General features: G+C 36.6%; 1 protein-coding gene across 3 annotated transcripts in view; it reads left to right on the plus strand.

Annotated features, from left to right (window-relative positions):
• Nucleotides 1–26,393, plus strand: part of ARHGAP12 (Rho GTPase activating protein 12) — a 76,466-nt gene that overhangs the window by 34,627 nt on the left and 15,446 nt on the right. The window contains exons 3-9 of one of the 3 annotated variants that reach the window (XM_009275155.2): nt 3,099–3,239; nt 4,844–4,924; nt 13,305–13,430; nt 17,279–17,353; nt 20,350–20,411; nt 22,013–22,094; nt 24,530–24,652. In XM_009275155.2, the coding sequence (XP_009273430.1) occupies nt 3,099–3,239; nt 4,844–4,924; nt 13,305–13,430; nt 17,279–17,353; nt 20,350–20,411; nt 22,013–22,094; nt 24,530–24,652 (690 nt within the window). The remainder of the gene's footprint in view (nt 1–3,098; nt 3,240–4,843; nt 4,925–13,304; nt 13,431–17,278; nt 17,354–20,349; nt 20,412–22,012; nt 22,095–24,529; nt 24,653–26,393) is intronic. The other 2 variants (XM_009275156.2, XM_009275158.2) reach the window with 2 other exon arrangements.

Below are 26,393 nucleotides of genomic sequence, written 5' to 3' on the forward strand. Positions count from 1 at the left end.
AGGGGCCCAAAACTGAACACCGTATTCGAGGTGCGGCCTCACCAGTGCCAACTACAGGGGCACGATGACTTCCCTACTCCTGCTGGCCACACTATTTCTGATACAGGCCAGGATGCCATTGGCCTTCTTGGCCGCCTGGGCACACTGCCGGCTCATGTTCAGCCGGCTGTCGACCCGCACCCCCAGGTCCTTTTCCTCCAGGCAGCTTTCCAGCCACTCTTCCCCAAGCCTGTAGTGCTGCATGGGGTTGTTGTGGCCGAAGTGCAGGACCCGGCACTTGGCCTTGTTGAACCTCATACAATTGGTCTGGGCCCATCGATCCCGCCTGTCCAGGTCCCTCTGCAGAGCCTTCCTACCCTCGAGAGCAGATCAACTCCCGCCCAACTTGGTGTCGTCTGCAAACTTACTGAGGGTGCACTCGATCCCCTCATCCAGATCATTGATAAAGATATTGAACAAGACTAGCCCCAAAATATACCTAGCTAGGAGACCATAATGTGAAGTAGAGATCAACAAATAAATGAGGAAGCTGTAGAAAAGCAACAGGATTTCATTTAAATTGAAAACTACATTTAAAACACGTGGCCAAGATGCAATTTCGTTCCCTGGTTTTTGTTTCAAAATAAACAATGGGTAATAAAGGGATGCTAGCTTCTTTAACTAGTCAGTATTCTTTCTTATTATTTTGATTTTTAGTAGTAGTAACTTTCAAAACTAGACTGGTTAAGTGACAGAAGAGAGACTGTAACTGTTCCATTTTTTTATTAAATGCAGGGTGATGAGCTGGTCTCTGCCCTCAAGAATTTTCCATGTAAATGGAAAAAAGCCAAGAAAGACAGTAGTAGCGATGATTTGTGGGGACCTTTTCTGTCATTCCCTGTAGCGTCACAGCAAAGTTCTTAAAAGGTATAAGGTTGGGCAGCTGTCTGCTTAAGATGGCTTTGTTTAAATATGGTATAGTATAATTGGGGATGGGACTGAGGAAAAGCATGGACAATACTTAAAAAGCATATAGGCAGTTAATACTGAAAAAGTGTTGAAAGTTAAATTGAAAGTTGCTGAACATGGTTTGGCCAGTGTTCTCTAACCCCTGTTGATACAGCTTTAGCAGTTGTTCGTACTAGCTGAAGGGACAAGGAGTGCCTTGGCTTGTTAAACTTGCAACAGCTCAAGAATTTTGTTTAAGTTTAGGTCTGCAAAGGCTAAATTCCTACATTGTATGGTAGGTGAGATTAGTTAAGCCTTGAGACATCAAGACTATTATTATATGGGTGCCTTATGGATAGACACACTAATAGTCATTCTTACTGAACAACAGTGGTTTTTCTAGGAGAATCTTCATTTTTAAGCCTTCTGTTTAGTTTTACGTGTGTACAGTGCTTCCTCAGTATCAGGAGTTGCCTGGAAGAGGCACATACAAATGCGTTATGTTATTCAGTCATAATTCCTGTGAATAGTAATAATAAAAATGTCCAAAGTCTACTACTTTGATTTAACAAATGTCAATGCACTTAATATTTAACCATTAAAGCATAATGTAAACTTAAATGTGTATACAGTACAGCTATCTTATAAAACAGTAGTTCAAGTGGGGCCAATAGCGCTCTTATCAACTCCTCAGTCTTAATTCATGTGTAAAAATGGGACTGAAGACTTTTTTTTTTCCTTTCCCAAGTGGTTAGAAATTGGCACTTTGGAATTTCATGTTACCCCATGTGCAAGAGAGGTGGCATTGTTTAATCCATAGTTTAGATACTCGCATTCTGTAGGCTGTAGAGGACCCTTACATTTTTCATGTTACTTTATTAATGACCTGAACATTTCTTATGGGTTTTGCTGTGCTTGGTAAGCTGGCTCGTGTCAGCGTAGGTAAGGTACTCAGAAAGGTAACACCAAAAACCTATGTAATAATAATTTGGAAATGTCACTGAACACCTAGTCTCTAAAACCACTGACTTTTAAAAACTGGTGAGTTTCTGATACCTGGATATTTTTTGGTAAGATTTAAGCTTTTCAGGAGAGGTTTTTTCTAGTTTAAAATTGAAATTCTGCCTTCCTCTGGCTTTATAGTTTTCCTCTAATCCCTTATACTTGTGTTATTGAACCTTAGTCAATATTTAACTATCATCATTTCGAATAGCAGGATGTGTTCCCTCTTAAGTGTTATGCCTCCTACTAGCCAAGGATCCAAGATAGTGCGAAAGGAAATCTGTACTGAATTCCTCAGGAGACTCTGGCATAGAGATACTGTTGTGGGAGATGAATGCAGGGAGATTTTTTTTATGCGAGGAATGGATGCTTTGAATAATAACTACAATATGTTAGCAAGGAGATGAATAGAGCGTACGAGGGAACAGAAACTGTTTGGTGTGTGTGCAAAATCTTTTTTTCTACTTTACACATCAAACTTGCTCCTTGCATTATAATTCACTTCTACCTTCAGAAAATAATCTTACACCTCAGCTAGCTGTGCCTGGCAAAAAGTCTTGCTTTTGCATTGCTCACTGTCAAATGCATCAGAGTTGGAAGGAGGAGAGTGGAAATTCCTAATATTTTAGGATGCATTGCACAAGTACTGTAAAGTGCTGGGACCTACCAAGGTGCAACTGGAGTTTCAAGTTGTCCTTAATGATTATTGACTTCCAGATACTATTTGGGAAGGGAAGAAAAGGATTTAGTTGTGAAAGCTGGGATATTGCCAGAAGACCAAGGTAGCAGGTCTCCCAAGTTTTTTGGGGTGATGCAGACTACTAAAGTTAACTCTCTTCATCATTCCGTAATGTAAATCTGTGGGAATAAAATTTAGATCGGCAAAAAAATCGGAGTTTAAATTTGAGTAGCTGAAAACTGGTGTAGTAGAATTAAAAAAATTGTATCAATACAAACCAGTTGTTCTGAAAATATTTTAAATTGTCTAGCAATTATCAAATATTTCTGTACTGTAAAAATGCATCTCTTATTCTCTGATGTAAGATATAAAAACATGAACTCCCTGCAATTTATTACTATTCTCTTTCTAGTCAAATAATCTTTGATCTTTCAGATTTTAAAGCGCTTTCATTCTCAAAACTGCCTTGTATGTTTCTGACTACTTGTAGCATCTTTCATCAGAAGAAAACGACCACAGTTCTTGTTACAGCCAGTCAGATAGTCAGTATGGTTCTCCTCCAAAGGGTTGGTCAGAAGAGTTGGATGAACATGGTCAAACCTTATATACCAATGACTATACTAATGAAAAGGTACTTTTTCCTTCTTCTCATCACATGTTCTAAATCTTTTCCACTAATTCACTGTTAGAAATGCAGATTTCATTTCTAGATGTGGAAAGCATGCCTCAGCAGTATCTCCTTTAGTTTTTTAAATATGCATGAAACTTTAGCAGCCGAACTGACTTTTTTTTCCTTATGTATGTTCTTTACTATTCAGAAAAAGTTTTCTTATTTCCAGTTGGGTATCAGATTATATTAAATGAACGTATCATGTATAACTCTTTTTAATCCCCACCCTCCCCCATCCTCTTGGTTACACTTCAGGAATGAACTTCATACCAATTACTGTCTTTTAAGAGCTGTTCTTGTCTACATAGGACTTCCAGTTAGGATGGTTTCGAACTGAAAATAACGCTGCTTTATCAGTTTCATCCTTTCCTTTACTAGAGATTTTCAGTACTGCTTTCAGATGTAGACAAACTTCTTAATTAAACTACAGCTGTATCAGCAGATGTATGTTCTATTTTAATTATCTAATTGCTATTGACAACTTACTGTGATTTTGGGCATGTCATAAAAATTTCTCCCACATAGGATAAATGGCAATATTTGTGTATACTTGTAAAGCAGTCCGTTTTTCTAATTGTTCACTAAAGCTGCATTTTGGTTTTTTAACCTCAAAAAGTGTTCATTGAAACAGCAATTTGTTTACCGTATTATAGCACCACCTCTTCTCCTGTTGATGTACGCAAATTTTTTTTTTTGAAAGAAGTTTTTAAATAATTGAGTTTTATGTCAGTTTTGGAATCTTATCCTGCTTAATCTATTTCTGCTAAACATCTGTAGAGCCACATACCTATGTTTTGGCAAATAGGCAAACTTTTTTTAAATTGCACTGGGATTGATAGAAAACAGTGTTTCCTGTCACAAACAGTTTATTGGAAGGCAGTCTTGTGAAACCTGCTTGACCCAAGAGTTTCGCTGTGGGTGTTTCTGTGCATATCTTTGTGCAATCTTCTTGTAGACTTTTGCTCATTACGATTCTTTCCTTTCTGCATAACTAGTCACAGTTGTCATAGCTTTACCTCTTTGATTGTGGGAGTTGCTTATAGAGGTTACAGAAATTATATTATCTTCGTGATGTATTTAGGAACTGCATCTCATGTTCCTGTTGATGTTTTAAAAATGGAGTTGTTCAACAAGTGGAATTATCTCTTAAATTATCAGCAGTTGCTGGTTAACCTTCTTGTAATTCTGTTATTTTACGTATAAAATCCTTACATAGATCTGATGCAAAGATTGTGCTTCCTTAAACTGACACCGTAATGTTGATAAGAGTGAGATATGCCATCTTCAAAAATACCTGTTTATCACAATCTCTTGTATGTTATTGCAGGACTATTTTCTGAGGAGTTACAGAAGGAAAAAATACTAGTGAACTCAATGCAGGAAGCTGAAGACTGTTGCTCTCATTGCTAACTAACCTTGATTAGTTAATGTTGGTTGTGCACTAGACACTGATGAAGTGGATGGCACTTTATTAAAAATTAACTTTAAATCCCAAGTATCAGAGGTTTACTATGTTATGACTGTCACTCTGATTACATTTCCTATCATCACATTTCTTTCTACAGTGGATAAAACATGCAGATGAACAAGGTAGACCATACTACTATAGTGCTGATGGTTCCCGATCAGAATGGGAGTTACCTAAGGTGAGTGACCTAAAAAAGCAACTTTGACAACTTGGGGCTTTCCCCTCCTCCTCAATAAATCTTCTATGGGGCCTTCAATGGGAGTTATTCACAAGAGGACTTATATATTGCACTTGGTTATTTCTTGCATTTTTGTGGAATTTCTGATTGTGAAGAGAAAAAAATATACTCAAGGACATGAAAAATGGATGTATGTAACTACTCAGATGCCAAAGGTGATCTTGTATCTTTGCTGAACTCAGCTTTTCATAAAAGGCTGCAGAATAATATCTGTGATTTTGCTGTGATAAAGAAAACCTCTATAGGGAAAAAGAATTTTTTTTTACTACAAAATGTTCCTGAGAAACTGTAGTCTATTTTTACTACCCTCCAAAATGCATTATTTTTCTGTCATGAATTTCTAAATTTGGTGACTTAGGTGTTTTTCAACACCTCTCTTTTACAGAGAGGTGTTGAAAACCAAAAGTTTCAGCAGTTTTGTGGTGTCTTTGAAGATGACACAGTTTCACCAGAAGTGTGTTCTGGTATTTATTAATTTTGTAACGAAAATAGGAATTTGTAGGAAAGTGACAGAGCTAAGGACACTTGGTAGTCTGAGGATGTACCTAGTACTATTTAATTTTCATTTTCGCTTTGAAAAACTATAGGACACTTGTCATAATGACGTAGTTGTATATGTCTTTCCTGCTATTAGGATGTTTGTTCAATCGTACATAGTAAGGTGACCATTAAAAAAAAAGTTTCACACGGAATTATGTGTATAAGTACATGAAAGAGCATGTTTCTCGATTATTGTTTCATCAGTCCAAAAATCGGTGTCCTAAGTCACTTCCACTTAGAAAGGAGCAACCTTAATAGATAGTGCTTTCATAATATTTGTGAGAAAATATTTACATTGAAATTTATGAATGAAGCTATACACTAGACGGTTTTGTTACATCAGTAAAAGAATTTGTATCTGAGTCACTGAAGAGTTGAGTTAGCTTTGTGAATTTTCCCATGTTGGTCTGATGTGTTAGATAACTTAAATTTTGTAACATACATAAACCTAACAATATGATCTGTAACTATTGGTTTTAAAAGCTACTTAGCTATTGTTTAGCTATTAGATTAATTAGAAGTCTGAAAATCTGCTAGACCAGGTTTTACCAGAAACAATTGTTAGTTCAGTAGGTATAATTGCAGTTAATTTGGGGGAATAATGTCTTGGGTACTGCATTCTGTGACTTCTGCAATGCAGGAAGTTTTGACTGTGAAGAAGTTGCTTTCCACTAAAATAGGTTGGGTTTGGATTTGAACTAAATAGCAAATTAAGTTGGCTTTAATCCAACTACAATAAGTCACAAAGGTAATCTGAAACTGTTACCCGAGGCATATTAGCGTAAAGGTCTAGCATTTGTGTGTTAGTGCGTGATATTGCTAGTGGTTCTAAATAAACATCTGAGCTCTGGTGTATCAATAGCCACCTACAGAATGAAATATATCCCCTGGTTTAGTGTTTGTGATCTGATATGCTTTAGTTCTTGTTTACATGAAAAACATCACATATTGCTGTTACAAATTTTCCTTGAAAATTATTTCTCATGAGCCATTTGGGCAGAATGTACTCTCTAATTCCTTCTTGAAACTAGTAAATCTTGGGTGGCAGCAAATACAAGGTTAACAGAAGTAAATGAGCAAATGACTCTTGGATTCATAGTCCAAGAGCCTATGTATTTCCAGAAATCCTTAGCTTTTAACTTTAAATGCTGTGGAATAGATTAAACATTTCAGCAAAAGATTTAGCTAGTTTATGTAACTATATATCTGAAGAACATACAGCAGAGATGTTACACTTGTGAGTAATTGAAGCGTGATTGAAGATCAGTCTCTAGAAAATCTTACTGAAGCTGGTTCCAAAAGTGTTTAGGAACAAATGAATTGGAAAGACAACATAGACCGCAGAACTGCTTTGAAGAAAAAGAATCTGTATTGAAAACTCTTATGAGTAGTGAGAGGAAACTGTAGAAAGGCTTCAGCATTGTAACTCTTGCTTAAATGAAAATTAAGTTACTAGGGAAAAAACCCTACTCTTGGTCAGTTTTTTCCCCAGTGTATTTAGTTCAAATATTGCCTTCCAAAATTTGTTGTGAAATAGTGATGGAATAGCATGGTCATGTAATGCTGGTTAAACCAGAAAAAGAAGAGAATCCTTTTGTTAGACGGTTCTTAATAATCTGGACTTCATTAGAACTAAAAATCGTCCGGAGGTTTCTGGAAATAGCGCATTAGCTGAGCTAATACTATAACATGAAAAGTCCTCACTGTTACAGCATTAACTGTAAATGTGAACATGCTCGGGAATAACATTTCCAGTATTCTTGTATGTGTGTTAAAAATTGTGAGGGTATATGTTGGGGGAGGCAGTTACAAAACAAATTACTTTAGACAGTCTCATAGAAAGCCTTCCAGTCATGTATATTTAAATAACATCTAGGAATAGCTGAATGCCTTTGGCTAAAAATGTCTCAGATGGAGTAGCTTTGACAACTGCTGAAAAGTCTATTAAGACTCATCATGAGTGTGACCCAGCTTTTTGCAGTGGCACAGAAGAACATACTGAATTATTCTTTAAAATGGATAATAATCTTCAACCATAGTTTGTACTACATCTTGCAAAAGACTTTACGTTTTCTCCTATGCATTCTGCTGCATTCAATTGTCAGTTCTTGCCAATTATATATATATATGAAAAAAAGTAAACCAGCAAGTGAAAGTTCTTTTCTGTGTAGTTCACTCTGAAAAAAGATGTTTATTTCTTATATAGTGAATGAGTAATATGTAAATCATGTTGAGAAAGGATACAAACCTATTCTAGAAATGTAGTAGTTTTTTAATACGAGTTTTATAATTCAAGCAAATGAGAAATCTGTATTAAGGGGGGGGAAAGTTAAATTGATCTCAGGAATGAGAACTCTCTAATTTCTAAAGTTCAAAAAACATACTCTGTATGTATGGCAGGCAAGGAAGACGTAATAAATATTGAATAAGTATCTCAAAGGGGAGGAAGAGAGGCAAACAATAAAAATTAGAGTTACCGATTAGTCGTCTCTCAGATTTCCAAAATGTGTTCCTAGGCTGATATCTGGCATAACAGCATGAGGATTGGCCATCCTCTGACCGAGCTCTCTGATCCAAGAGTAGACTTTGAAAGAAAATGTTTATACTATAAGCATCTGGAGTAAAGTCATAGTTTTGGTGTTAATATTTACAGACTGATACTGCAATTACACTTTCTCTTCTCAGAAGCATTAGCTCCCCTCGCTGTACCCAGAGAGGAGTCACTAGATAGAGGAGCTTCATTTTTGGCTGTCTTATGAGGCCAGCAGTCTGTTAATTCACTCTGTGCACTGTCAACGTTGAGTTGGAGCTCAGGGACCTCAATTCTGATACTCAGGTGAATGACTTTCCTGCTGGAGACCTGAATGCTGTCAAACAGAGCATGCTATATGAAAAATTACAATAAAACATGATGCTGGTAATATCAAGAAGATATCATGCAATCAAATGGTGAAAGAAAATAAAGATGAGAATGTGTAAATAGGGTCTGTTTGTCTTATGGTTGATGTAAACTGGTTTTGTTCTGAGCAGTGCTATTTGATTTGAGGTAACACATCGTGTGTTATCTACTGTAAGTCAATGCACTGAGCAGTATCGTTAACAATAGTGAATAATCTTCACATTCTTGTCATAAAATTTGGGATTGCTCAGAGAAAGTTGAGACAGTCTCAGCTGATGTGAGGATCTAGAGGTTTTTTAAGGACAAAAGTGCAGGTGATATGACAAACCTGAGATATGTCTGAGAAGGTAATCAGATTTTTTTTTTCTTTCTCTTTAATGTGTGTTTTTGTGTCCAAGAGGCCTGATCTGGTCTTCCTCATTTGCCCTGGTGTTTGGTGGTTTCCGTCCCCCTCCCCTCCTCCCAAATAAGAAGAGACAGGGGAAAAGTGCCCTCAGCTTTTGCTTGGGCAAGCAGCAGGGCCCATGGCAATCAGTGCTGACTTGGAGCTCTTTGACAAAGATCAGCAGTCTTAGTGATCCTGAGGGTTAGAAGGTGAAGCAAAGAGAATTAAGTGGGTTATACAGAGGTGTCTTTCAGTCACTTCTACATTTGAGATCCAGCTGCTTGTCCCAGTAGTCTCCTCATTCTCCATAGGTTCTGTTCCTTCAGTGCGGCTGATGCCTCCAACTGGTGCCACTCAGATGTCCTACGGCAGAGAATGAGGAGTATTCTTTCTCTGAAGAAAGAAGGGGAAGGGGTAGGGATGAAATCCTTAAAAAAGACAAAAATTCTTCTTTTTTGCTTTTATTTTGGTAGGTTAAGAAAAGCATGTCATTGATTTAGTTGATCAGAAAAGCAAAACCTGTAACAGGTGTTAAGTCAATCACAGCACCAAAAAGTTTATTCAAAGCTAATGGCAGCAATAGCACTGGAGGGTGGCTTTGTTCTGAGGCAAGTTGTTTTTTTTTTTTTAATCTTCGATTTCAGACAGTCTGTTGGAACAACTGCAAATAATATGGTAGAGTATATAATGGTACTAGCATTTCAGAATATTTTTAAGTGCTGTTGTTTTAATCTCTGACTGCAAGAAGGTAGAGTGAAATGCTTAACCTCTAGTCTTTACCAAGTTTCACTCTTTTCTCCCTTCACCCACCCAGTTCCTTTCATCTGGCTGAGGGTGTTGTTAACACAAACGAAGAAGAATCTTTTTTCTGTTTCTTAAAGCTGACAGATCTGTGTCATCTCCATAAGAATGGGGACAACTGCTACAAATAACTCGGAGGTGTTATATTTATTTCAGTCACAATTAGGCTAGGACAGAGCCTTGAGCCATGCCATGTATCAGGTTAAAATTAAATATAAAACACTTGGTCAGTTGAGAGGATTAGAAATTTTTATACCAAGGCAAAGGAGGCTTTTAAGTAGCTAGTGAAGGCATTGAGCAAATTCAGCAATGAAAATAACCCCATGTGACCTAAATTTACACCACTGGTGTCCTTACCCTACGCCAAGAGCTGTCGCAACAAGAAGTTTGTGTTACTTGGTGCATGCAGTCAGAGCATGAACAACTTGCTCACGTCCTCCCTTCCTGATAGGACATGCTCCCAATGAAATGGGGAGCAAACTGAGGTGATGTGCCAGGTTAATGTAATGGGACACGTTTGAGTTTGTGGAGGATTTTCAAGGAGCAGTAGTGTGCACATTTGAAGTTCTGTGCTACACTATCAAAAGCTTTAAATTAAGAAAACAATAGCATCTCCTTCAGATGCAATGTTAAGGCACATGGTGTCACAGAGATCGTCCTACCAGGCACGTAGTCTGGAATGGGTCGGTTTTACTGGACTGTATGGCTCTTGCCTGATCTCTGTCTTCAAGATTACACCAAGGTTTAGGCATAGAAAGCCTGCCTAGAGTTATGTAAAAATATGATTTTGTGCAAGGGAAGGAGAGCTCAACCTAGTTGCTTATCCTTGCTGATAAACAGTGGGAAATGTCATTGCAAATACCTGTAGGAGAGACAACAGCTCTGCAGGTGGGAGTCCTTTAAAGTGTCAATAAGTTAATCTGACCTGGAACTGTTCTGCAAGGCTTTTTGAACTAGGAGGATTGGCAGGGAGAGGTGGTGCTGGTGGAGCAGACCAAAAGGTAGCAGGGGTGTAGGCATCTGACCTGGTCAGTGAAAACTCTGGCTATTTCTCTCTAGCCAGTGGACTCTACCCAATCTAGAGGATGGCTAGTTCAGTTGGATAATGCAGAGTCTGAAACAGTATCTATATCTCATTGTGATTCTCTTTGGGCATCACAGATCAATCCATTTATTTTAAAAGTAGAGGCTTGTCTTGAGCCCAGACTATTTGTAATGAAGAAAACAAACACCCCCCCAACCCCATAAATGCTTGAGTGAAAAATGTTTATTTGACACTTATTGTGAGAAAATGGAGTAATACTCCCTTTAAAGACTTGTTAGTTTACTAACACTGTTTGTATCACTCATGTAAATATTTAAGCTGCTAAGATACATGGCTCAGTGTTCTGAGTTGTTAGCAGTGCTTTGTTAATGGGCTTCACATACTGTTGCTTTGCTTTCTTGTTAAATGTTGTGTAAAACTAGAATTTCATATTACTTTACAGGTCCTTTCTCCTTCAAGATGGGGTTGTCTGTTAGCTAAGTTGACTCTTGGTGGCTTGTGATGGTATCAGAGGCACCTTTTAAATACAGATCACCTGTAGTGAGGCTTGTGCCTATATCCCAACTCTTAATATAGATTTAAATTCAAGGAAAATTACTTTAAAATAAGTCTTTGACTGTTTAGACTTAAATTCTTTGAGTTACTCAAATGGAAAGTGCATGGAGGATTTCCATAAATAATATTCACCAGTGTCACTGAAGTGTGTGTGTGTGTATATATATGTATTTGTGAAATAAATGGTTCTGTTTCATAGCAAGAAGTATATTTGAATTGCTCACTTAAATTCTTTAGAACTGCTGCAAGGAACGCGGTTTGTGGCAACTTTCTGTGATTTAGACATAGTTTCATTGAGAATTGTTCAGATTTTAGCTGTAATACAGGCAATTTTGCTCCATATTGCTTAGCTTGCTGACACAGGATGAGTTGTAGGAGCATCTGCTGAGTGGGTATTTCCATAACAAGAAAGTAAGCTGGTATTAGATTCCTTGCAGCATGAATGATGGTTCAGCTTTGATTTAACAGGGGAACAAACTGAGAGTTGCTTAAACCTCACCACTGCACGGAAGCAGTTGTCACGCGAGAGTGTAAATGTGCTGAACCCAAATCAAAGTCAGTGTAATCTCAGAAGTGAATCTCTACAGTGACAACCAATTCATTTCTGTCTGTGCATGAACTACCAAATTTTATTCTCGGTACTGCAAGATCCATTTACTTGAGAGTATTTTACTACTGTTGTGCATATTGAAATAATTTAATGAAACACTGAAGTTATCATTTACCTCTTAAGCGTCTATTGACTTATTGGAGCGTGAACTCTATTCATAGTAAAATACAAAGCTAACACAAGCATAGTGTCTGCCATAGCAGTAATAATGCTGATTCTTTATTTGGGCAATAAATGTAACTGAGTTACACAATTTAACTCAAATTTAGCATTTATGTTATTTAGGTTAAACCTTGCCGTGCTTCACTGGTATGTGTAGGTATAGGTTATTCTGTCTTTTGAACACCTGAGGCTCCGAGCTTACAGTAGGAATCAGTAGGAAAACTGTAGAATTCAGTGTGCTTGCAAAGATTATTGCTATAGCCTTCTTAAATAAAAAGGGCACTTTCCTTTGTTACTTCTTACCCAGTGGATTCTAGTCCTTTACGTGACTCCACAAATGCTGCCTTATGTTTCTTTCTATGTGCAGATTTTAGTCTTCTGACGCTGAATAGAAAGAATGAGGTTTTTAATGACTTTAAAAAAACCCCATACATCGATGTTGTATTTTCTTGTTTGTATTTTCAGTATTAAACTTTGTTTGAAATATTTTTATAATTCTTTATAGTGCTACCTCAGTGTTGGTGGTGATGATTTAAAATGGCAATGCTACTAATAAGTATGCTGCAATGCTGAGATCTAATTAAATGCTGGGTCCTTCTCATGGCCTTCACATTTTCTCAGCCTATGCATCTTTGGATGCTCTTGAGTTACTAGCAAACCCATGTTATGATAAATCCATTCTCTCCTTGGCTCTTACAGCTCTGCTGAGTTTTAAAATTATTCCCTGCTAAATATTTATTTTCTGTGCTTATGTACATGCCACACCAGCAAATCTTTTTATAAGTAATTTGATGTGATTATTCTGAAAAAGCAAGTCCTCATCCCCGTGTCTCCTCTCCTAGGCATCCCAGACCTCTGGGTCAAAGAGAACTGTATCCAAGCAATCATAACTCTCAATCTAAATGCCTTACTGCAGGATAACAGGGTTTTCCTTTTCTTACACAAGAGCTAGACAGGTGGTATAGTACTGTCAGTGCAATATGAAGAGTGAATGTTTAAATCTTGTATTTAATTCCTTGGTGGTTCTCAATATGCTGGCTGGTTGCAAAACCATCAGTAATCTGTTGCACAAGAAATCAAACATCTACTTGCAAAGGGAAAGTGTTGTCCTGACAGGCCAGTCTTAGATACTGCCTCAGAGAGGACTACAGCAGAAAGGGCAGTTCTGAAGACTAAATGCAAAATAAAACCAAGGCTATTTTCACACCCTTGGGTGACATCAGTAATCTGAAAGTTTGCACTGTTAAGGTGTATGAATGTTATGTCCAGGTCTTGTTTGCATGAATTAGATTCTACTTATAGTTTGATTTTTCTCTTCTTTAGTATAATGCTTCACCACAGCAGCAGAGAGATATAATAAAGAGTAGGAGTCTGGACAGGAGGCTACAAGAACCAATAGTTTTAACAAAATGGAGGCACAGCACAATTGTGTTGGACACCAACGATAAGGTAGGAGCAAGTTAAACAGCATGCTGGAATACCAACTGTTTCTGATGTGTGAAGTATTTAATCTAACAGAAATGAGTATGCATGAATTTCTGAAATCTCCTTTTTCTTATATTCTGTTGTATCATGGTGTATAACATTCAGTATAACCGAGGGCTGTTTGATAACTTTACTACTGTTACTTTGTGAGTAGAAGCTCTTTTCTTGTTATCCTTGAAGTATTTTAACTAGTGTTAGTTCAGGGTTTGGTGTATACAGCCATTTTACTTATAATTGGGAATTTCCCTATTCAGTTTAGGCTGTGGAGTGTAATTAGGGTTTGAGTTCAAGAATTATGGATGTGGGTGAGGTTCTCATGTAATGTATAGTAATATTTCACACCTGAATGTTTTAATTGTAGGAAATGCCAATTAGGAATACACTTGAAAGACTTCAGATGAGTAATTGAAAGATGCATAGAATTGAAATAAAAGTTGCACTTGCTAAAGTAAAAATTATGCTTTAAAGACAGAAATAATGCTTTAAAGATAGTAGTAGTATTATATGGTGGATTTATCCCTTTACTTGAGATATTACAATGGAGATCAACAGAACAGTCATTAAAGAGGAAGTAGGAATACACTTGAAAGACTTCAGATGAGTAATTGAAAGATGCATAGAATTGAAATAAAAGTTGCACTTGCTAAAGTAAAAATTATGCTTTAAAGACAGAAATAATGCTTTAAAGATAGTAGTAGTATTATATGGTGGATTTATCCCTTTACTTGAGATATTACAATGGAGATCAACAGAACAGTCATTAAAGAGGAAAAGTTGTGTGTGGTTACAGCAGGGTTGTAACACTGTTGTTGGAGGGCAGAGGACAGCACTGAAAGTGCTGAAACACTTGGCTTTGATCCTCTTCAGGGCTGAGTTGGGCATTTAGTCTGAAAAGAGCTGCGGGTCAGTACCAACAAAAGCTGTTTTCTGCCCATTCTTAGGGCACATTCCTGATAGTCTGTTTTGGGCTGCACAGTAATAGATGCTGTTTAGGCCAACAAGGAGATAGAGCCTCTCCCTTGCTCTCCCTCTGCCTGTCTCTCTTCAGTTTGATTTTTGTCCCAGTCGTTTCTGCTTGTGCTGGGACATCCTGCCCATGGGTGAGGAGAGTTGATGTGAGCTGAGCGGGGAGGAACTGAAATGGGTGTTGTATGGTAATGACTTGCTGGTTTCTGTAACTTTGCAGCAGTCCATCCCAAGATTCATGGAAACTGAAATACTTTGTAATGTTGAAATCTTAGCGTGGACTACTCAGAATGAGGTACCAGGAAACAATGTTGTAAGCTCCCTTTTTCTAAAGATACAGGGAAAAATGAAATGAATGTACATTTGGGAGTATGGAGAAAAGCCTATAAGTGGGCCTGTGTAATCGCAGATGTCAAAGACAAACTTAAATGGAGAAAACACAGTAGTTGTAATGAAAATGGATCTGCAGCCCAGAATGTTACTTGCTTGACCTGTTGTTTCCGGTACGTTTTAATTGCTTTCCTTGTTGAAATGGAGTATAGGAGAGTGGGTTGTCATGAGTTGACTTAGTTCCTCAGAATAGGATTTATTGGATTTGATCTTAAGCTTTTGAGCTGTCAGTTTAGGATATATCATACGTGGTGCTGAGGAGGCAGTGGACCATGCTTGACTGGAGACTTTGCACCTGTACGCATTAGTTTAGCTCGAGCGATTCTGAGGTCCCTTTACTGCTCCCTTCCCCTCCTGACTCCTCCTTACGCATCCTTCTGTACCGAGTGTGTTGTGGCACTGCATGAGAGATAGCCTAGGTGGAGTCCTGATAAATCAAAGCTGAGTGGACATTTCTAGCCTCATGTGCAGTTTACACTTCACAGGTATGAACAATTCTGTTGGACATAGCTCAAAGTTTTGGCCTCGCTTTTAAAGGAAGACTTGTCTTTTTATTTTCTGGCATAAGATTTGCTTCTGTTTTGGAATGACCTTTATGTAATGCTACACTGAATGAAGAAGCTCTTGTAAAACACTGAATAAGGGGAACTGTTTACTTTTCTTCAAGATAACAGTGTTCAAATACCAAGACCTTAAACCTAGTGAAGCAAACATGCAAATGTACATATGTCTAGTGTAATAACTGAATTAAACTGTGTATATGAGCCACATTTGTAGAGTCTAATTCAGTAGCTTACAGTTCTTCTAACAGCTTCAAAACATGCAGGCAGCATGCATTTGTTAATGTTGAGGAGACTGTGTAGTTCATATAAACCACAATGTTAATGCTTTGAGAAAACTAAAAATGTGTAGTGGAGCAATAAACTGGTGTTTTGTGGAAAGACAAATTTTGTTTAGTGCATTGATGCACCTGTTTTATTACCACTGGCAGGCACACTGTTACATATACTGCTTTAAATTAGTATGTGAAAAGGGAATAGTTCATGACCACAAATACTAGATTTCTTGTTCCAGAGCTGCTTAGCGTATGAAAGCTATCTCAAATTCAGAATGAGATAGAAAGAAAAACAACTGCTATTTAGCTGGATAGGCACATCAACCCCAAGTTAGCTTTTTAGCTGACTTTTAGGGAAGCTATTTTCTTTTTATTTTCCTTATTTGTTTTTCCTGGAAAAACAACACAACTCAGTTGTATGAAAATAGGCCAGTCAAAAGAGTGCTTGAAATGTGTCAGAGTGAAAGTATGGGTTGCCATGGCTGATGAGAATTTGATGATAGCAAATGCACTTGTTAACTGTTTATTGGCTGTGGCACATACCTATATACAGGTATCAGCTAAAAAATTCGGTAAGCAGAGGAAAAAATACCTTCCTGGGAGGGACAACGTTGATTTCCTTAATTTGAACATTTCCCCCCCCCTAGGATATCTGAAAACATGGAACATTTAGACTGTTTTTAGGAATGCTAATGTTCTCTGTTATTATGCTACTAAAAGAACTAGTGGACCACTTCTGTAGGTAGATTTACAAGTGGATTTTAAAGCACGGGTGTGCAGAGTGTTATGTAATGCTGAAAAAGCAAACTGAATTTGGGAGAGCTGTCAAGGGAATTAAAAACAGGGGAGGGGGAGAAATGTGTTAACAGTAACAGAGAACAAGCGATGGTTTTCTTCTGTCTAAAATTCTTTACCAGATTTTCAAGCGGTGTATTTGTGCAAAGCAATCATTACTTCAGAGGAAACGCACATGCCTTTTTTGTTCCAGATAGGCAATTTTTCTAGTTTTCAGAGACTTAGTAGTTTCTTCTTTTGATCCATAGTTAATGTCTAGTTTAAAACAAAAACCTGAATCTCTAGAAATTTTCAGTGCTTGATTATAAGGAAGTTAATGATCATGACTCACAAAAATGAATAGAGTTGGTATATGCTTTTCTACATGTATAACAATTTATTGTACTAATCTTATATTTACTAACCACATAGAGATGCAATCTGTTCTTTAAAATCTTGGTATTTATTACATGGTGTCCTGTAATAAGTTAGTATTATAAATGTGCTTCATAATTTGATAGCAATGTCATACAAAAAAATCTGCCCCTTAATAAGGATGAAAGTTTTGCTTTAAGCTGATACAGTATGTATTAATATTTTTTCAAATGGATGTGTGCTAATTAACCCAGTTTGAGTGTTGTCTGTAAATCTTGTAAGAACACTGTTTGGTAAGCAGGTTTATAATATAACTATCTGAGAATATCATGAATGCTTAAAAAAAAAGTAGGTTTTTTTTTTTTAAATGTGTGAGTGTGTATAAATAGAGAGAAAGTGTCTTTAGGGTTAAAAAAAAATAAACGAATTGTCAGAAAGATAATAAATTATGTTGCCCATTCAAATTTTACAGGAATCATCAACTGCTTCTAAGGCCAGTTTTCCTGAAAATGAGTCCTCTCCTTCTTCACCAAAGCATCAAGCCACAGTCAGTATGCAAAGTGTTTAAATAGATAAGTAGATGTTGTAGAAACTGGGCTATTCATGATTAGAGAATTGAGGGTAAGCCTGCTTGTTATTGAGAAAAAAATAATGGGATAAAAAATTTTACAGGAATCATCAACTGCTTCTAAGGCCAGTTTTCCTGAAAATGAGTCCTCTCCTTCTTCACCAAAGCATCAAGCCACAGTCAGTATGCAAAGTGTTTAAATAGATAAGTAGATGTTGTAGAAACTGGGCTATTCATGATTAGAGAATTGAGGGTAAGCCTGCTTGTTATTGAGAAAAAAATAATGGGATAAAACTATTTGAAGGCTTTACATTTTAAAAGGAATGCGTTGCATCCAACTGTGCTTTCAGAAAACATGTAAATGTCTTTGGTTTAAATACAGGTTGGCAATAGGAGATTAAGTTAAAAATTCACTGTGGAATAAAGTTATGTCAGATTATGTAGAACTTGGTTTACTTCCTCCAACAGTCATGTCTTCTCACCTAGCAACTTGGAAGGTAAAAGCAGAAACAAACTGCCCCTCTCCACAGAATCTCTCACTGTCAGTAGTCAGTAATAGTTTGTCGTATTTGATATCTTTATTTTTTATTTGTGTTTCAGTCTCCTTGAAAAGACATAGAGGACCTGGCATAAATAAACTATGTCTTTTTTTTTTGGTAGAGTAATTACTGGGAGGAAAACTTAAGCTTGTTAAACTTGTTATGAATGTTAACAAATTTTTTGCTTCAGTTTATATTTTAAATGAGATAATTGCTTTTTAAACAGTGGGAAATAATTAAAAAAATGAAGTTTTTATCTTTTTTAAAAATTTTGGTACTGTACTACAATAGCATTGAAATATGTGCCTTGATCAATTTTAGCAGCCCTTTAGTAGGTAGCTCAGGGCATTAAAGGCACAACTTCTGTTTCATTCTTATTCTGCACGCAGAGGAATAAGCCAGTTCTCTGGCTTATTCATCCTGATCCATTCTTAAAACTACTCAAACAGTTTTCCCACAATAAAAATAAACATTGTTTATTAAGCAAACATAGTTGATAGCCTTACACACAAGCAATTATTGCTGCATGTATTCTAATTCCTTTAAATATGGCTCAGACCTTGAATTATTAAAATTGTATTTTGTAGAAGAACTTACTGCTGCTTTAGACAATAGAAAAAAATAATCTGTATTTTCTTTAGCTGTCCCCTGGGATTTAAATATTACAAAGAAAGCTGGTGAATTTTTGTGTATTTTGATCCTTAACTTGCTTTCCACTTCCTTTTCCCTGATTACATTAATTTTCCCATTAGTACCCCCCTAGTGTTGCTGCTAAGTAGGGCATTGTGATACTTTCTCTGAATAATTCTTCTTTGGAGCATTCCCACTGGTTCCACCATGAGTAATTTATTAAAACCATAATTTATTTGAGCAAGTGGGCATGGGTTGCTCAGTCACTGTGAAAGATGGTGACAGGCGGTTCCACTTAGTAAGGCCAAAGGTTTGTTAGAAGGATGCAACGCATAGGGCTGTTAGTGGTGGTCTGCATGGACCGCAAATAAAGTGATCTAAAGAATGGGCTGATTTTTTTTGTGGGGGAGGGAAGTGACTCATTTCTTATATTGAAAATATCAGTTTTGGAAAATAATGTATATATCACTGGCTTGGGACACCATTCCAGCCCAATGGAGATATTAGATTGAGTAAGTGTAGCAGTTACCATTGGACTGAAATAACATCTGAACCACCAGCTAAACACTGTTATCCTTGAAAACGTGTCTTTTTTTGTATTCTCTGTGCTGTGCTTGACACATGTAGGTAAAATTTTTAAGGTTCATGAAAAACAGATCTATGCCTTAGTAAGAGTGTTGTCACAGTATTCCAGCAAAAAATTTCTCATCTATATTGTATTCTGCAGTTATGGTGTACTTAAATTTGAGATTGAGGAGGATGCTGGAGAGAATATATCTTCTATTTTCATTGGATCTAGAATTGAGGACATTTTTGTTATGATAAAACTAATTTGGATCCTTTCCCTAGTTGATTGTTTCAACTAATAGCTTAGTTCTTAAATTAGGAACTGTTACAAGCTGTTACTGAAAAGGAATTGATTTAAAAAATAGTTTAACATTCCTTTAGCACCATTCACTGGTGGGACAAGGCTGGGGTGACAGGAGAAAATGACAGAATTTATTACCTCATCTTGAGAGTCACAAATGGTATAAATGGATGGTTTCCCTTTTTATCCTAGAATATTTTTTCAAACATTCCTTTATATTTTATTATTTTTGTACAGAAACTAGAAATATTCATTCCAAATATTTGAAACTTGCGAATACCCTTCTTGCTCAGCGGTGTTCTTTTTCCACCATTCACTGACTGATCTCCAAATTTGCAGAGAGGCATACCAATATAAATTATTTTCATCAGCAAGACATAACTAAGTAGTTTAAATTCTAATATTTTGCTTGGGGATAGGAAGAAATAGGACATCAAAGAAATGTTTCGCTCATCTGTTTTTGAAATGAATATGTTAATATTTTTATGCATTTCAACCATGTTTTATTTAAAATATGCAATTACGGTAAAATAACTTGGAAGAATTTTGTCAGAGAATTTAGGCTATTTGTGTCCTTTACTTAAAAAGGAGATGGCTGACAAACAAACACAAATGTGCTATTACACCATAAATTTATGTTTAAAATTTCCACTGTCTAGTACCACAAATGATTTAGTTTGGCTTGTCCAAAGAACCTAGGCCTTGAAGAAGGAAAGCTTTTTACCCTCTGAATGGTAATGAGTAATTTCCCAGAGGAGTTTTGATTTTTGCTGATCTCTGCATATTTAAATATACTTATGACAGTTTCTTGAAGTTATAACATGGGCAAAGATGGCTCATTGCCAGAAATTGATTATTTGGGGGATTGAATTCAGTGCCGTGATAGCAATAGAAGCACATTTCTTCTGTGTTTGTAATGTCTTACTCTTATCTTACAGGGTCAAGAGAAGTATGGGTTATTGAATGTGACAAAAATTACAGAAAATGGCAAGAAAGTTCGGTAAGTCTTGGACTTCTAGAAGTACATGTGCATAAGGGTTTGTGTAAGGTATCCGACTTCTATATTAGGACAACATACCAGGTTTTGCCATTTCTTACTTTTTGCCTGGATTTTCCTTAGAGGTCTTCCTGTAGGACACAGTGTTTCCTTATCCCAAAATATGTGTTCCTCCCAGTGAGCTAAAGATAATGGACTTCAGAGAGCCAGAGGCTCATGTATGCCAGGGCTCCACACAGGGCAGTGATTTCATGAAGGTGTACTGCTGAGAGACAGCTTTTTAAAATGGGATTGATTTATTTAAAAGAAAATCTGTATAGGTTATAGCCCGTCCTGTTCCTTGGATAGAATTGGTCTAAGAGGGGCGTTCAGACTTTAATTTCCAAGGAGTATACATGCCATGTGCTCCCTAATTCTTCCTTCACTCTACTTGTGAAGGGTTTGAAGCAGAATGTGTTGCCCAACGTTGGTCTCCCTGTAGGTGATGAATGAATTCATTTCTAACTTCCTTTCTCTGCCTCACAGGCAGGCATTTACATTATAAATCATAATGTATAATCAAGTAATGCTGTCTAACTTACGTTTCTGGTGTTTTGCAGAGAGTCAGTGTAAATTCTGCATAAGTGTGGCACATCCTCAGATTTAATTTAGGTTTACTGTTTAATTTTTTTAATTTAATCTTTTAGGTCTAATACTGCGTTATATCTAGTTCAGTGTTTCCCAGGCTTTTGAGATATGAAGCATGCTTTTCCTGAGGATTAAATAGTCAGCACCCAGCTGATGTTCCAGAGCCACCCTGACCTACTCCAGTGCAGCTGGGCAGCACATCTGACCCCCAATTTGGTTCCTCAGGGCTGGTCCTAAGAGCTTGGTAGGAAAGGGTGGACAGTGGCTCATGTAAGCTGCTACTGTTACAGTATACTCTCACCATTTATGCTGCATCTGTTGGAATCATTGATCTGGATTACTGGGCTGCTGTACAGAAAGGTGCAACATGGCTGTCCTGTCACTTTGAGAGCTGTTGAATAGTAATTCATGTTTGGGCAATGGGAATAGATTGTCAGGGCTTGTCAAGGCTTTTATTTTTTTTTAACCTCAGGGGGATAGGTACTCAGGCATAAAAGCAAATAGACAGCTGGGACAACTCATTTGTTCTTTTTCTGCATTTTTTAGATGTGTAGCAAATATTTTGTTGCTAATGTAAATGAGCTTATTATATAAATGTGGGACACTTACATCCCAGTTAGGTGTGATCAATCAATTTCAGAATTATGCAGTACTTTGGCATAATCTACTAGGTACACAGTAGGCTGAGTGTTCCAGATTAGCCCCTTTGAAATTATAATTGTATGGTGTTTCTCCTGGTGAACTGCTTCCACTACTAATTAGCTTTGTTTGATTTAGCCTTTGATGGTCAGGCTGGGACTGTTAACGTATGTTTCCTTCTACAAATATGATAGCAATTAAGACTTACTGATGGCACTAATGACCATATATATGGTTAAGTATATTAACATGCAGGTCAGCTGGGCAACAATGATTGACAGTTTAAATATCTACTTTCAAAGTCAATTTATCTTATGTTTGTTTACAAATATTTACAGAAAGAACTGGATGTCATCATGGGCAGTGTTACAAGGTTCATCACTACTGTTCACTAAAACCCAAGGAAGTGGAACTGGCTGGGTAAGCTCAGGAGCAACCCCCACCCTCATTTAAGTGTTAATCGTGTAAAGCACAATGAATTAAAGCCCTCTTATTTGTAGGGCTTAAATACCGATATGCATGCATAATTTAGAAAAAATAAGTGTGTCTAAATTAGCAGGAAAATAGTTTAAAGTAACAATTATGATGTAGAATGAGAAGAAAACCAGCTGTACTTTCTTACATTTCAGAAACATTTTTATAGTTGATAAGTAAGAAATGGATAAAGAGGTATTCAGGTGCCCTGTAAGCTTGAAGTTTTTGCTCCAGGCCAAATATTTTTGTGTTCCTTACTAATGTGTTCATCTAAACAGTTTGTTTGTTTTACTATTCTTGGATATTTTTTCATCAACTCCAGATAATTTTGAATGTGACACATGTAATAAAATAGTCTGACACTTGGCTTGTTGCGTTGGACTATTTGAATAATGTAGTATAGTTGCCTTATCATTTAGTCTTTGCCTTGCTGGATTCCACATTGTTTTATATCTGCATGACAAGTATTTGTATCTATTTTGATGTCTGATGAAGACCTAAAGAGAAACATCACACTGAAGATGATGATTATTGAATTTTTATATCATCTCTAGTTTAATAGCACCATAATTAAATTGGCTATATTTATCCAGCTGCATTCCTACATTAATAGGTATAGAAATGGTTCTTCATCTATGGCTTAATTACCTACTTTTGGAGGTCTGACATTAAACTGTGTGGATCTCCTATAATAACTAAAGAGAGATTCGTTATTCCAGTGTATTATCATGCGAATTCCAGCAAAATTGCATCTTACAGATATATGCTATCCTGCTGTGCTTTGTTGATCTTTCTACTTGGCTCACTTTCTCCTGCTGTGCTTTTTTTTGGGTAGTGAATTGGTATTGACAATTCTGTTCTAAAGCATTGAGTTCATTTCAGAGCTGTAAACATAATTTTTTTGCCCTTCTGTTGCTGTAGAAGGGGTGGTTGGAAAAAATGGGTGAAGACAGATAAATAACAACATTGGGGGTAGAAGAGAATGGAAAGAGTAAAGTTGGGCAAGATGGTCAAGCAGAAGGAAAAGAGAAGGGAAGGAAAAAGAATAAAGATTAAAGGCATGAGATAAGGTAAATTACGCTGTCTGGTAGGAAGTGGAGTTGGTGAGCTAAGGATGTCTGCCCACATTGTATGTGGGGAGGGGAAGAGAATGTGATGTGCATCAGAGACAAAGCACAGAAAAAGGAATAGAAACATGTATACATATGAAAGTTACTGACTTTCCCACCTGTAAACATTGGGACGCTAGGTAAATACAATTACTGTTATTCTTCAGTGAGAAAAATATTGTCAATAAGAAAATGCACAGAACTTGTGAATTTTTTAAATATAATTTTTATAACAAAGTACATTGAAGAAATATTGAAGAACCTTAAAAGGTGAGCTTTGAAGCAGGAACTACTGAGATTTGGAAGGTTTGAAAACTCATTCCCTTGCCTTCCTTCATGCCCTTCAGTCATTGTCTATTGTTTAGTCAAGTTCAATTTCATCACCCTACTTCATAAAATGGAAAATTCCTAGCCAGCCTGAGGTGAGCTTTGATATTTTGATATTTAGTCTCAGTGCACAAAGAATACTATTATTTTTGCAGCACACTAATATTAATGATGGAAACTGATAACTTTTGCAATTTACTTTTATAGCTAAGGATCCAAAAAGTACTTTAATTTTATAGGTATAAATATGCATGTCTGGAAAGTAAAACATTTTGCCTGAGTGAGTAATCAAGTTCCAAAAACTTGATTACCACTACCAATACTCTTAATCCAAATGTAGCTGTAGATCAAAAAACTATTATTTTAAGTATATGTTGATATCATTGAAACACACAGTGCTAAACTAAGATACTGTTTATGAATGTATGATACTGTTATGAATGAATGTGTGCCCAAATGAATTATCCATAAAAGATAGTCATGCAACTCTGCTATTGCTTAGGGATGCTAGTATAAGTTGTGTTACACCTTCCAAATACAGTCATTTGGTGGGAAAACAAAAAGGCATAAATTCTTTTGATCACTTAAGTGGAGCAAAAGTATCATAGTCACAATATTTCTGTGCGAGACTGTCAGGTATGTGTACTGTCAAGTAACTTTGTAAATATGTAATTGAATATTCAGCACATGCTCTTTTTGCTCTCTGTGTAGGAAATTTTTTTGGGGGTATTAAAAATTCCACCTCATCTCTCAAACTTTGATCTGTATCAGTATTTTAACAAGGTGAAGTCAAGTCTAACAGTTTGACATATGATAATTACATTTCTTCTTCATCTTATGAGAAGAATATTTGTTAAGCATTCGTCTAGTGTTTTGATATAACCATATCTTCTTTTTGTGCATTGTTTTGTGACTTCATCACTCTTCTTCCTTTTTCTCATCAAGTCATTTTGCCAAGGGGGCTCAATTCCTGAGCTCTTGCTCTCGCTGCTTTCTTCTTGGAAAAATGCTCTCAGTTGTCGACCTGCTGTCACCTATGTAAACTCTGACCAAGTTTCAGCTATCACTGTATGTGTTCTTGTTGCATGCCTCTTGTCACTGTAAGGCTGTTTGCCACTAATCTTGAAAGTAAATTTGAACTTTTCCAAGGTTTAAGTTTCATCACTTCATATAACACCTTGTGTATCCTGTTTGCTGAAAGTCATCCAAGGTGCAAATTAACACAAGTGTATTGCAATAATCCTGTAATTGTTCTAATGGAACAAGGTAGAAAGAGTATCTGGTTCATCAGTGCCAGAATTATAATCCCAAATTTGTCTACTATTTGAACCACTAGTGTCTTGACTAATAAACAGCATGATATGGTCAGTTTTTTAACAAATATTTTATGTCTAATTCTTTCTAACACAGCTAATTTAGGACGTTTGTAAGGTACCTATGATGCTTTTGATACAGTGATGTACATGTTGTTGGTTAATTATGGCTATAATTGGAATACCCAAAAATGTAAATGTTAAGCATAAAAAGCTGAAAGGAAAAGAGCTCAAGGATGTTCTGGCTATATGCCACATACAGAAAGCGGATGTAAATTTGTAGGACTCTCTATATATAATTTAAGCATCTGTAGTTAGTCATGTTTTGAAGTGTAGATACCAAGCATAGAAGTGCTGCTTATCAGAAACTGATAAAATGTTGGTAGCTAATATGGTAGCTTGTTGCTCAAGGTGGATGAGGAGGAATTTAGGTAATGATACTGGTGTTAGAAGAAACAAGCAGGCTTGACTGGTTGTATAATTGTTTTTTTAATATCACTTTCTCAGCTTTCTTATCAGAATCAAACTAAAGCTTTCATGGAAAAAAATCATGTGCTGAAGACATTAAAAGCAACGTTTCAATAATTTGACTTCTTGATGATTTTAAAGTGTTGGTGATGTTTAAAACTATTTTGGTATCTTGGCTTGTATTTCCTGAAGAGGGGAGAGAACTATATGTTTTGAGTTTAGTTGAGATTCCCGAGACTTCTAGAATGACCGTTTTGATGACCAGTACCTTAATTTTTTTTTTTTCCCCTCCAAGTAGGGGGGAGTAACTGTAGGCTTATTCAATTAACCTTGTGCTAAAAATGATGCAGCTGCCTTTTCTTTGTCTGTCAAATTCATTGCTGTGTATGTGGAAGCCTGGAACAGATAATTTGTACACAGTTTGGTATCCTTTAAAATGCTACTTTCTGTAAGGAAATCTGTGGATTTTTTTTTTAATGTGTCTTTTCAGACATTTAAATTTTCAGCTGTTGAAAGAAGGTGTCTCTCAACTTTTGGTGTGATCGAGTTGTAATAGCTATTGCCAAATTTTATCTATGGGGCTTCATAAAACACAGCAAATGGTAACTGCTTAGAAGGATTCATCTGTCAGCCTTCTTGTAATAATCACGTGTCCTCAGTGTCAAGTACAGTGGTGGTAAACCAAAAGTGGGTAACCTTCTCAAACATCAGGGAAATAAATGCTCTTCAGGGTTCATCTGGGCAAACTCTTGTCTACTGTGTTATACCACTGTGTTTATAGGCAAGGATATTATGTGTACATTACTACAGTTCATCAGTATTGTACAGCTGATTATACAGGAGCTCAGATGATTATCATAAAAACTATTTGGAATGCAAACACTCCTATCAGAGTCTGGCTTCAAAAAACTTACATCACTTTGCTATGACAGTGAAGAATATCTTTATATTTTTCTTTTTTTGTTAAAGCTGTAAGTTCTGAAGCTCCCTTACCAGCCACAGAGGAGCATGTGTCCTCTCAGCTCTAT

The sequence above is a fragment of the Aptenodytes forsteri genome, unplaced genomic scaffold (genome assembly GCF_000699145.1).
Source record: "Aptenodytes forsteri isolate BGI_AS27 unplaced genomic scaffold, ASM69914v1 Scaffold336, whole genome shotgun sequence".
NCBI lineage: Eukaryota > Metazoa > Chordata > Aves > Sphenisciformes > Spheniscidae > Aptenodytes > Aptenodytes forsteri.